Below are 12,374 nucleotides of genomic sequence, written 5' to 3'. Positions count from 1 at the left end.
CAGTTTTGAAGGCAGATAAAATGGTGAGGATATGTGGGGACTACAAGCTTACAGTGAATCAGGTCTCTAAGATGGAGGTGTACCCATTGCCGTGGGCAGATGACCTGTTTGCGACCCTGTCAGGGGGTAAGCTGTTCACAAAGCTGTACATGAGCCATGCCTAACAACAGCTGCTGCTCGACGAGGATTCGAAGGAGAATGTCACAAAGGATTATTCAAATACAATAGCCTGGTGTTTGGAGTGGTGTCTATCCCTGCCATTTTCCAAAGGATAATGGACTCTTTGCTGCAGGGGATTCCAAACATAGCAGTGTATCTTGATGATATTTTGATCATGGGAGCCATGGAGGGGAAGCAGCTGGCTAACTTAGAACAGGTGCTGAAGCGGCTCTCAGACGCAGGGAATCACGGAAAATGTGTGTTCCTGGCTCCGAGTGTGAACTACCCGGGACACAAGATTACAGCTGAAGGGCTTTGCTCAGTGGAGCACAAAGTGAGAGATATTAAGGAGGCCCCAAGCGCGTCACTGAACTCATTTCATTTTTGGGCATGATGAATTATTATGGCAAGTTTCTTCCTGACCTCTCAAAGGTTTTGGCCCCACTGTATAAGCTGCTTCCCAATGACACTAAGTGGCAGTGTGGTAAAGAGCAGGAGGAAGCTTTCAAGTAAATTAAAGAACTCCACTTAGCAAAGCCGCTTGTTCACTATGACCCAGACAAGGAGATCACCCTTTCATGTGACGCTTCACCCTATGGAGTTGGGGCAGTTCTCTCACACATAATGGAGGACCATTTGGAGAAGCCTATTGGTTTTGCTTTACTTACCCTGACGGCTGCTAAGAAGGGATATTCACAGCTAGACAAAGAAGGTCTGGCCATTGTTTTTGTGGTCATACGCTTTCATCAGTACTTCTATGGGCATGTATTCACAATTTATACGGACAATAAACCACTGATGAGCCTTTTTAGTGCGACCAGATACATCCCACTGCAAGCCTCAGCCAGGCTAGTACAGAGCGAGCAGGGATAATGCAAACGCCAATGTGCTGAGTTGACTACCTTTACCTGAGATGTCTGTTACTACATATGTGACTCCAGAGACTGTGTTTTTGTTGGAGAGACTGTCTGAGACACCTATAAAGGCGAACCAGATCAAGCAATGGACAGAGAGGGACCCAGTCCTATCTCAAGTCAAGGCTTTTCTTTTACAAGGTTGGTCCAGAGTCGTGGAAGGAGAGGAACTGAGGCCATATGCCAAATGCAAGACAGAATTGAGCCTGCATGATGGCTGCATTTTCTGGGGGGGCGAGGGTCATCGTGCCTCCCCCTGGCCATTCACAGATTGGGGAGGAAATTCATGAGACTCATCCAGGGGTGTCTTGAATGAAACACCTTGCAAGATCCAATGTCTGGTGACCAAGAATGGATCAGAATCTGGAGAACAAGGTAAAATCATGCACGCAATGTCAGAACAATCAGAACATACCACCACCAGCTCCTTTGCACCCATGGGAGTGGCCAGTCTACCCATGGTCTCAGCTACATTTGGACTTTGCTGGTCCCTTTATGGGGCATATGTTTTTTGCAATGGTAGATGCGCATTCCAAATGGATCGAAGCTCACATCATGAGCAACGTCACAGCCCCCTCAACCATAGACAAACTCAGGCAAGTGTTTGCCGTCCACGGGTTGCCTGACATTCTGGTCACTGATAATGGCTTGATGTTCACCAGTGAGTTCATGCAGCAGAATGGCATTCATCACATTCAGACAGCCCCTTTCCACCCAGCCTCAAATGGTTTGGCTGAGCGAGCTGTTCAGACAGTGAAGGAAGGCCTGAAGCGGATGACAGGGGAATCTCTTCGTACCTGGCTCTCATGTTTCCTGTTTAAATACCATCTCACGCCAGACTATGATGGCACGCACTCCAGCAGAGATGCTGATGGGGCGTAGGCATAAGTCAAGATTGGACCTACTGTGCCCAGACATGAAGGTAAAAGTGGAGAGAAAGCAGGAAAAGCAGATGATCAACCTGCGCGATAGAGACAGTTAAAACCGGATGACAATGTCTATGTGAGAAACAATCAGCAATGGCTACCTGGGGTCATTCTTAAGCAGATTGGCCCCTCCCCAGGTCACCACTGCTCAATACAAGAGGACATGGCATTAAGGGTAAGGGGAGGGAAGTTCAAGGGGGATGTTAGAGGAGGGTTTTCTACTTAGAGAGTGGTTGGTGTGTGGAATGCACTGCCTGAGTCAGTGGTGGAGGCAGACTCACTGGTGAAGTTTAAGAGACAGGTATATGGAGGAATTTAAGGTGGAGGGATTTATGGGAGGCAGGGTTTAAGGGTCGGCACAGCATTGTGGGCTGAAGGGCCTGTACTGTGCTGTATTGTTCTATGTTCCCCTGGGTGCCCTGTTTCTCTCCCTTATCCCCATGATGTAATAGAAATTACACAAGTAAGTATTTTTAAGTAACAGAAGATATTGACAAGGCTGTAACTAAGAAGTCTTTGATAGGGAGCAGGGGAGATTAATGACAGTAAACTCAGTGATGAAGTATTAAATTTCTTAGCATAATTATTGAACCAAACAATTTCCTTTACAGTAGATGGTGCTGGTGTGAAATTTGAGACAGGATTTGAAAATGTTTAAATGTTTTTGGTTGCATGTTAACCTGCATGAACAGGTTGACATTATTTTGCAAAGCAGCCAAAAGTTCTAAGAAATTTAAATTAACAGTGAGTTCTTATGTTCAAGAATGTTTTCCCAAAATTGAGAAGTTGATTCATTAATAAAAGGTACGTGATTAATATATGAAAAGGAAAGTGTTCTTTGCCTATCTTAAGGGGGGGGGGGGGGGGGGAGGCATAGTGCTACTGCCTTACAGCTCAAGAAACACCAGTACAGTGCTGCATGTGATTGCATATTCTCCTTGTCATCGTATGGGTTTCTGCTGGGTGCAAATTTTCTTCCTATATCCCACAGATATACTAGTACATTAATTATAAGTGGAGACATTATGAAAATCAAAAAACAAGAACTGGCCATTGAATTCTGAAATAAAAAATGGAAAATGTTGGAGGCACTCAGGCAGCATCTGCAGAGAGATAAACAAGCTGGAGGCATTGTGAAAGAATTACAAAAGTGGAGACAAGTGGATAGTGCTGTAACACAGCAAATAGCATTGGTGCCTCAATTCTCCAGAGACCTATGTTCAATTCTGACCTCCGTTTGCACATTCTTCCTGTGATCTCAGTGTTCCAGTTTCCACCCACAATATCAATGATACTCAGGCTGATTGGTTGATTGGTCTCTGCAACTTGCCTCTAGTGTGTAGATGTGTGGTAGAATCTGGAGCGGAGTTGATGGGAGTGGGGGAAGAATGGTGGGATAGTATAAATGGGTGTTCTACAGACAGCATGGCAATAGTAAGCTGCAGGGTATGTTTCTATGATGTACATCTCTATGATTCTGTTGAGGTAAAGTGAAGAAATGGTGGGGAAGGGTGGATAAGAAAACTGGAATATCCCTGATAGGGTGAGACCAGCTTTTTTGTGGGGATCAGAGATTGATGAGGTAACCTGACTGATAAATTAATGGTGGGCATTACAGTTGGCCCTCCTTATCCACGGGGGATTGGTTCCGGGACCCACTGTGGATACCAAAAAATGCGGATGCTCAAGTCCCTTATATAAAACCGTGTAGTATTTGCATATAAACTATGCACATCCTCCCGTATACTTTAAATCATCTCTAGATTACTTATAATACCTAATACAATGTAAATGCTATGTAAATAGTTGTTATACTGTATTATTTAGGGAATAATGACAAGAAAAAGAAGTCTGTACATGTTCAGTACAGACGCAACCATCGTAGATCTTGTGGGAACACTGATGCCGCCTCGTCATCAGCCAATCCCGATTCTCCCATGATCTTTAAGTGCATGAGACTGTAGCGCTTTACATAGCTAGACAGCCATCCCTTACTAGCCTTAAACTCCTTCCTCTCGTTCACAACACAAGTAGCGACCGAATGAGACAATGCTCAACTTCTGGGTTTTCCCGATCTGCGGTTGGTTGAATCTGCGCATGTGGAACCCATGGATAAGGTGGGCCAACTGTACAAAGATACAGCATTAACAAAGGCACTCAAAATCTATGAGATGAGGGAAAATAATAAAACAAAACAGGGAATGTAAAACCTTAAATTCAAAATTATAGGAAGTAATAAGTAAGTCAGGCCATCTCAATGGACAGACATGAACTGAATTATTATTCCAGACAGGAGCCTTGGGCAGGCTTTTCTATTTGGTCTTTATATAGACAGAACAGCACTGCCTGATGCTGCTGAGTTTGATACTGAAGCTATATCTCCAAATGGAACATAAGGTGTTATTCCTGAAGCTTACATTGATCCTTAATATAGCAGTTTGGAAAACCACAGATCTTTTGGTCAAAGTGGAAATGGTTGGGGAATTAACTTATTAGGTGAAAGAAAGCTCAGAATTGGCCCTGTGAACTGAGTATGGGTTCTCACAACATGGCCATTTAACTACGGTTGTGCCTCTAGCATAGATTGAGCCCTAGTGTGAACACAAAATGTACTGCTTGAGATTAGAAGGAAACAAGTGAGCCGTACAGTCAGCCCTCCTTATCCGCGGATTCCGTATGCACGGATTCAACCAACCGTGGATCGGAAAAACCCAGAATTTCTCTCTCCAGCACTCATTGCTTGAACATGTACAGACTATTTTTCTTGTCATTATTCCCTAAACAATACAGTATAACAACTATTTACATAGCATTTACATTGTATTAGGTATTATAAGTAATCTAGAAATGACTTAGTACAGGCAGTCCCTGGGTTATGAATGAGCTCCATTCCTGAGTCCGTCTTTAAGTCGGATTTGAAGTCGGAACAGGTACTCCCGGTATTATTTAGCGTCAGTTAGTCAAATGTTTTTCTTAGTATATAGTACATATTTTGCCCTTCTATGCATATAAAACACTTAAGAAACGTACGTATTTCAATAATTCAACCATTGTGTTGCTTAGTAATAATTGTAGCTTTCATCAGAGCAGGGCCTTTCACATTCTCCATTAAAATTGTTCCGATCATTGACTGACTGTAGCCTAACGCTTTTCCAATGACCGATGGCATTTCACCTTTTTCCATCGCATTATTACTTCCACCTTATTTTCAATCGCGATCACTTTTGCAAACTGAAACGCTGTGAATTTAGAGCGGCGCCGCCAGGTCCTAATGTCCACCGCACAGAGACATGTTAAATAAAGTCCAGGGTTCCACTGGGTCCTAAAGACCTACGCACTGATACATGTTAAATAAGGGACTTGAGCATCCGCGAATTTTGGTATCCGTGGGGGGTCCCGGAACCAATCCCACGCGGATAAGGAGGGCCGACTGTATTTAGAAAGACTGCTTAGTCTAGGAAAGGTGAGAAGGTGAGCAAAGACATGTTCTGCATGTCATGCATGTCATGAACAAAGAAACTTGTAGCTGTTTGACCAGGGTAGTTAGATTGTAATGCAAATGTTAGAGAGGAGAAGTTGTTGAACTACAGGAAGTGGAAATAAGAGAGTAGGATTAATGAGATTGCTCTTCTGCTTGGTGAAGCAAACAGTGACTTTCTTCTCAGTCACTTTAAATAAATAAAGATGGAATAGGGAATAAAAAACCAGCACTGACACAATGAGTCATGGCTGAGCTCTACGCAGTTTACATATTGACTTTCCATTGTTACCGTGGACATGAAAAGAAAGAATTTAAATAGGCTACAATGGATTAAATGTAAAATGGGCTTCAAAGCAAATCAAATTGATCAAGAAAAATAAACATTCACCTGATTCTAGACTGAGTCAACAATCTCTCTCACACACACCATTAGACAACACAATATTGGTTTTATATTAACAGTTTGGCTTCTCATTTTTTCTTACCTTCAGATTATTTATGTCTGTTTCTTCTTCATCCAGACTTCTACAAATCTCCTGCAATTGTTCATTGAGTAAATCTATCTCCTTCCGCAGAACTCCCTGGTAGAAGAGATGTTTGGAAAAATATCACCAAACTCTTTGGACAGACTGAATATTTGAATACACACAGCATCTATGGAAATGAGTAAAGAGTTGACATTTCAAGCCGAGACTGAATGTCGACTATTTACTCTTTTCTATAGGTGCTTCCTGGCTTGCTGAGTTCCTCCAGCATTTCCTCCAACTTTCCAGTTGGAATTGACAATGACTTATTCAGATGCAGTGCTTTGCAAATTCACCTCATAATCTTACCTGCTTTAGTAAAGTCACCTCTCACTCTCCCACTTGTGAAGTACTACAGATTCAAATCAACTCAACTATTACTCATACGACAACTGTTTTCATGCAGTAATTTAACAAATATATATTACTTGAACTGCCTTCACTGCAAGTATATCACCTCTTTAAATGTGACCACAACAATCGTACAGAGTACTCCCAGTGTGGGCTTACTACAGATCATGGGCACAATGGGCACAAGGAGAGAAGGAATTAGACCAATGGATTGCAGAGTTGGGAATTTTGTAGACACAATGGTTTAAATGGAAACCTTTTATTTTAAAATAAGCTATTGATACAAGCACTAATATTCTATTTGCCCTCTTAGCTTCTGGTTTGCAACATTGCATTTTGTGCATGGTCACCCTGATCTTTTGCTATAACAATCTCTCTCCTTTTAAACAATGTTTGTTATTTTTCTATTTTTCTGACTAAATGCACTTTACCTTGTATTATTCTGCATCTATCAGATTTTGCTCACTTGCCTATTAGCTACTTCTCAGAGGAAGTTAAGTAGGTACAGAGGAGATGTCAGGGCAAGATTTTTATGCAGAGAGTGGTGAGTGCGTACAATGGGCTGCTGGCAGAGGTGGTGGAGGCGGGTACGATGGGTTCTTCTAAGAGACTCCTGGATAGGTACATGGAGCTTAGAAAAATAGAGGGCTATGGTGAACCCTAGGTAATTTCTAAGCTAAGGATATATTTGGCACAGCTTTTTGGGCCAAAAGGCCTATATTGTGCTGTAGGTTTTCTATGTTTCTATGTTAACTTCTGATGAAAGAGACCAGACCTTTTCTTTTAACATAAGTTTCAAAACAAATTTCTAATATGTACGGAGGAACTTTCTGACTGGTTGCATCACAGCTTGATTTGAGGCTCCAATGCACAAGATCACAAGAGGCTGCGGATGGTTGTAGTCTCAATCAGTTCCATCATGGGCACAACACTCCCTACCATATAAAGTGCTGCGCTAACCACTATGCCCCACCAAAGCGGCACATGGCACGTTCACCTATAATTGAAGCAGTGAGTTCAAGAGTCAGGAAGTTATAAAAATTTGATTAGGTCACATCTGGAGTATTACATTTAATTCTGGTCACCCCATTAAAGTAAGAAGCAGGAGGCTTTGGAGAGTGTGCAGAAAGGGGTTTACAAGGATGCTGCCTGGATTTGGAGACGTGTTATGAGGAGACATTGGACAAGCTTGTTTTCTTTGGTGAAGGCTGTACAATGAATGACTCTGCTAGAGTAGACAGCTGGTAGCTCTGATGTTTGAAATATCTAACACTGCAGGATATGTCTTTAAGGTTAGAGGATAAGATCAAAGGAAATGTATGGGGCAAGGTTGTTTTATGATACGGTGGTGAGTGCCAGGCATGCGCTGCCAAAAGAGTTGTTCGAACATGATGTAGGTTTCAGATTTAAATTCTGATCTACTTATCATATGTGCATCGAAACATATACTGAAATGCACTGTTTGCATTAGCAACCAACACACTCAAGGAAGTTGCGTGGGAGGGTGGCAATGTGGAAACATTACCACACATGGTTTAGAAGGTGCTTAAGAAGGAGATACTTAAGAAGCTCTCAGATAGGCACATACATGTACAGGAAATGGAGGAATACAGACAACTTGAGGGAGAAAGGATTAATTTAGTCAGGCATTTAATTACATCATGGGACAAAGGGCATGTCCCTATGCTGTAATCTTCTATGTTCCATGTACAAGATTTGCAGGGGTAAAACTCAGAATTCAAACCCATTGAAAGATACAGTTCAAAAAGAATAAAATCCTGTGATCCATTTTGAAGTGTTCTCCAAAATACACCAGGAGGTTCAATTATGTAACAATAAGGTATATTCCAATAATGCTGCTCTGTTTAAGTGTTAAGTTATACAAAAGTAAAAATGCTGCAGATGCTGGGAATACGAGGGAAAATCAGAGAAAGCAAGAAGTAATTAGCAGCTCAAGCAATACCTGTGAAGAATGAAAAGAACTTAAAGATGGGGATGAGTTTGATTTTTCTCAGTTTAAAAAACTTATAGATAAAATGATTAAGATGCAGTGATGCAAGTGAAGTGAACAAAAGGAATTTATTTTCTAGAGTGGAGACTCAGCATGACTGAATGACACAAATTGAGGTTATTCAGCTAAATGAGGTTGCTGAAACTTTGTGAATAAGAAAAATAGTATCTGTAAACTTGTAAACATAGGACCAAAATTAAACCATTTGGCCCATTGAGTGCTCTGACTTTTTAATCTCGGTGGATTTATTTTCCCTTTCAACATCATTTTATTGCTTTCGTCCGCTGTTCATTCATTCATCCTTCCTACAACTCCCACTCTCCCTCTTACAGGGAACAATAATCTCAGAATGTTTGTTGAGGCTGAAGGTCAAGTTTACTCCTGCACTATCTCTACATTCCCTGAGCTGCATCATTCACATTGACACCCTCTTGCCCTGGCCACAAACCAAATTTGAAGTAGTTATTCTAATGTGTGCGACAGCTTCTTGAAACACAGTGCCCTTGTAACACTGTCCCTCCCTGATGCATGGCAGTGTTTGAAGCTCGGATTCCAGGTCTCCAACTTTGAGCCAGAGTTCCTTGAGCAACCAACATGAGCATAAGACCACAAGACATACAAGCAGAATTAGGCCCTTTTGGCCCATCGAGTCTGCTCCATGGCTGATTGATTTTCTCCTCCTCAACACCTTTCCCTGTGCTGTAGATGAGATAATCAGAAACTCTAATAGCATTCACCAGTTCCCAAATCATGCAATGCTACAACACATCACATGATCCCATACAACTGCTTTACTTAAAGGGGAAATACATAATATTGAAACTCTGATACTGGAGTCTAGAAGTATAACAATTGATCTAAGCTTATGATTTATGATAAGATGGACTCTTGACCCCAGTCTGTTTTGTTCCATGCTTCCCTCTATTGTCTGCCTGCTCTGAGCTCTCTTTAGTTATAACAATATACTCTTTATTTTGGCATTCAATATCATAATCCTCACAGTACTATTAACCTAGCCTCAAAACCTTGCTCTGTACCTTACTCTGCAAATGGATCCTTGACTTCCTCAAATTTCAAAGTTAACATACAACCCTGCAAATTGTTAACACAAGCGCATATCAGTAAAGTCAAGAAACATAATAGAATCAATGAAAGACTGCACCCAACAAGATTAATACATGACGAATGTGCAAAGGACAACAAACTGTGCAAATACAAAAAAAGGAAATGATTTCCTCCTCCTCAACACCTTTCCCTGTGCTGTAGATGAAATCATCAGAAACTCTAATGGCATTCACCAGTTCCCAAATCATGCAATGCTATACAACACATCACATGATCCCATACAACTGCTTTACTTAAAGGGGAAATACATAATATTGAAACTCTGATACTGAAGTCTAGAAGTATAACAATCGATCTAAGCTTATGATTTATGATAAGATGGACTCTTGACCTCAATCTGTTTTGTTCCATGCTTCCCTCTATTGTCTGCCTGCTCTGAGCTCTCTTTAGTTATAACAATATACTCTTTATTTTGGCATTCAATATCATCATCCTCACAGTACTATTAACCTAGCCTCAAAACCTTGCTCTGTACCTTACTCCGCAAATGGATCCTTGACTTCCTCAAATTTCAAAGTTAACATACAACCCTGCAAATTGTTAACACAAGCACATATCAGTAAAGTCAAGAAACATAATAGAATCAATGAAAGACCACACCCAACAGGATTAATACATGACGAATGTGCAAAGGACAACAAACTGTGCAAATACAAAAAAAGGAAATAATAGTCATCAATCTGTCTGAGTTCTGAGGCCTTCATTAGTCAGAGTTGCCCATGGATATTGCATCCCAGCTGTCTAAATGTGCAAGCCTGGGCAGTATGACTTAGAGAGCAAGCCATTGCCCATGTAGCAAGCTCCCCCTCTCCACGCATCTGATGAACTCAAAGCAAAGTCTGATACAGTTTGGTATCAGATTAATCACAGAAGTTGTCAGTCAGTGTTGAACTCTATGTAGGACTGCTTTAGGGACTCCAGCTCTGGATTTACCCCTTGAGGTTTATTTCTGAAGCCTTCTACATAAGTGGGTAAAACCGCAGTAAGCAATATGTATCAAAGCAAGAGATGAAGAATCCTTGAAAGTGAGTCCATAGGTTATGGGAACAATTCAGTGATGAAGCAAGTGGCAAGAGAAGTTATCCCCACTGGTTCAGAGCCTGATGTTTGAGGGTAATAACTGTTCCAGAACCTAGTGAAGTAGGTCCTGAGGCTCCTGTACTTTCTACTTGATGGCAGTAGCGAGAAGAGAGCATGGCTGAGGTAGTGGGGGTCCATGATGATGGATACTGCCTTCTTGCAACAACACTCTGTGTAAATGTGCTCAGTGAAGTGGATGACTTTACCTGTGCCAGACTGGGCTGTATGTACTATATTTGTAGGATTTTCCATTCAATGGTGTTATCGTTTCCATACAATGCCATGATGCAATCATGATGCTCTCCACCCTACATCTATCGAAGTTTGTCAAAGTTTCAGATGTTATGCCTCATATTCGCAAACTTATAAGGAAGTAGAGGCTTTCTTTTTTAAGTACACATACACATTGAGCCCAGGACAGATAACAAGAGGAACTTCACCTTTGATCCCCGAATGAGAACTGGCTGGTGCATCTCCTGTTTCCTCCTCCTGAAGTCAATAATCAGCTCCTTGGTCTTGCTGACAATGAGTGAGAGCTTGTTGTGGCACCACTAGGGCCACGTTTTCAATTTCCCTCCTATATGCTGATCTGTCACCTTTGATTCGGCCAGTCACAGTGCTGTTACCAGTGAACTTAAATATGGCACTGGAGCTGTGCTTAGCCTTACAGTCATAAATATAAAGCAAGTAGAGCAGGGACTAACTACACAGCCTTGTGGTGGACCTGAGTATATGGAGATTGTGGAGGAGGTACTTTTGCCAGTCTGAACTTATAGGGATCTGCAAGTAAGGAACTCAAGGATCGATTTGTACAAGAGGTATTAAGGCCAAAGTCTTGGAGCTTATTGTTTAGCTCTGAGGGGATGATTTTATTGAATGCCAAACTATCTCAGAGACTGAAAACACTGGGGCTGTGGGAGTTCACATCAGGAAATCATAATAGATATTGATCAGTAATATCTCATCCCCACTGATGATCAACATAGGCAAACATCACATTGAGTGCTTAGCCCACTAGTCTACTTTCTCTGTATTCATGACATTATGGCAGGGGTGTCAAACTCATTTTAGGTCACGGGCCGGATTGAGCAAAATGCAGCTTCATGCGGGCCGGATCAGTCGGACGCGTGCAAACGCAGCTTTCGTTGCCTCCGTTTTTTCAGCCTGCTCGCATGTGTCTCAGTCTCTGCTATAACTACAAAGTGTTTCACTTTACAAATTCCATTTCTTATGAAGAAGACTGCCGAATAAACACTAAAAACCCTGAAAATCTGGTACCTGAATAAACTCAGCATTAGCCATATCATACGCCATAGGTGCTTCGATTACTGTGGCCAGCTTTAATAGTAATTAGATATTATCTCGCGGGCCAAAGATAATTCCACCGCGGGCCTTGAGTTTGACATATATGCTCTATGGCTAAGAACAGCTGAAGCACGATAGGTTCGCTGATGACAGTACTGTTGGCAATGAGACATAGTGTACAAGTGTGATAGGATTGATTATTAGAGTAGTGTCAGAACAACAATCTCACCCTTAGCATCTAGAAGACCAAGGAAATGATTGTGGACTACAGCAAGGTGAGATTGGGAAAACACACATCAGATCTCACCAAGGGTTCAGCAGAGGGAAGGGTGAGCAGATTCAATTTCCTGGTCATCAACATCACGGAGGAGTTATTCTGTGCCCAAAACATTGATGCAATAATGAAAGGGGCACATGTGGCTCTATTTCATTAGGAGTTTGAGGTGCTTTGGCATGTCATAGAAACATAGAAAACCTACAGCACAATATAGGCCCTTT

The 12,374-nt window shown here is 41.7% G+C and overlaps 1 protein-coding gene across 1 annotated transcript in view; it reads right to left on the bottom strand.

Moving 5' to 3' along the window:
- LOC140721022 (nuclear factor 7, brain-like) overlaps positions 1-12,374 on the bottom strand; it is an 85,179-nt gene that overhangs the window by 19,727 nt on the left and 53,078 nt on the right. Inside the window, exon 9 of the mRNA XM_073035895.1 lies at positions 5,966-6,061. Within this exon, the coding sequence (XP_072891996.1) occupies positions 5,966-6,061 (96 nt within the window). The remainder of the gene's footprint in view (positions 1-5,965; positions 6,062-12,374) is intronic.

Source organism: Hemitrygon akajei, chromosome 2 (assembly GCF_048418815.1).
Source record: "Hemitrygon akajei chromosome 2, sHemAka1.3, whole genome shotgun sequence".
NCBI lineage: Eukaryota > Metazoa > Chordata > Chondrichthyes > Myliobatiformes > Dasyatidae > Hemitrygon > Hemitrygon akajei.
This window is presented reverse-complemented; position numbering and strand designations above follow the sequence as displayed.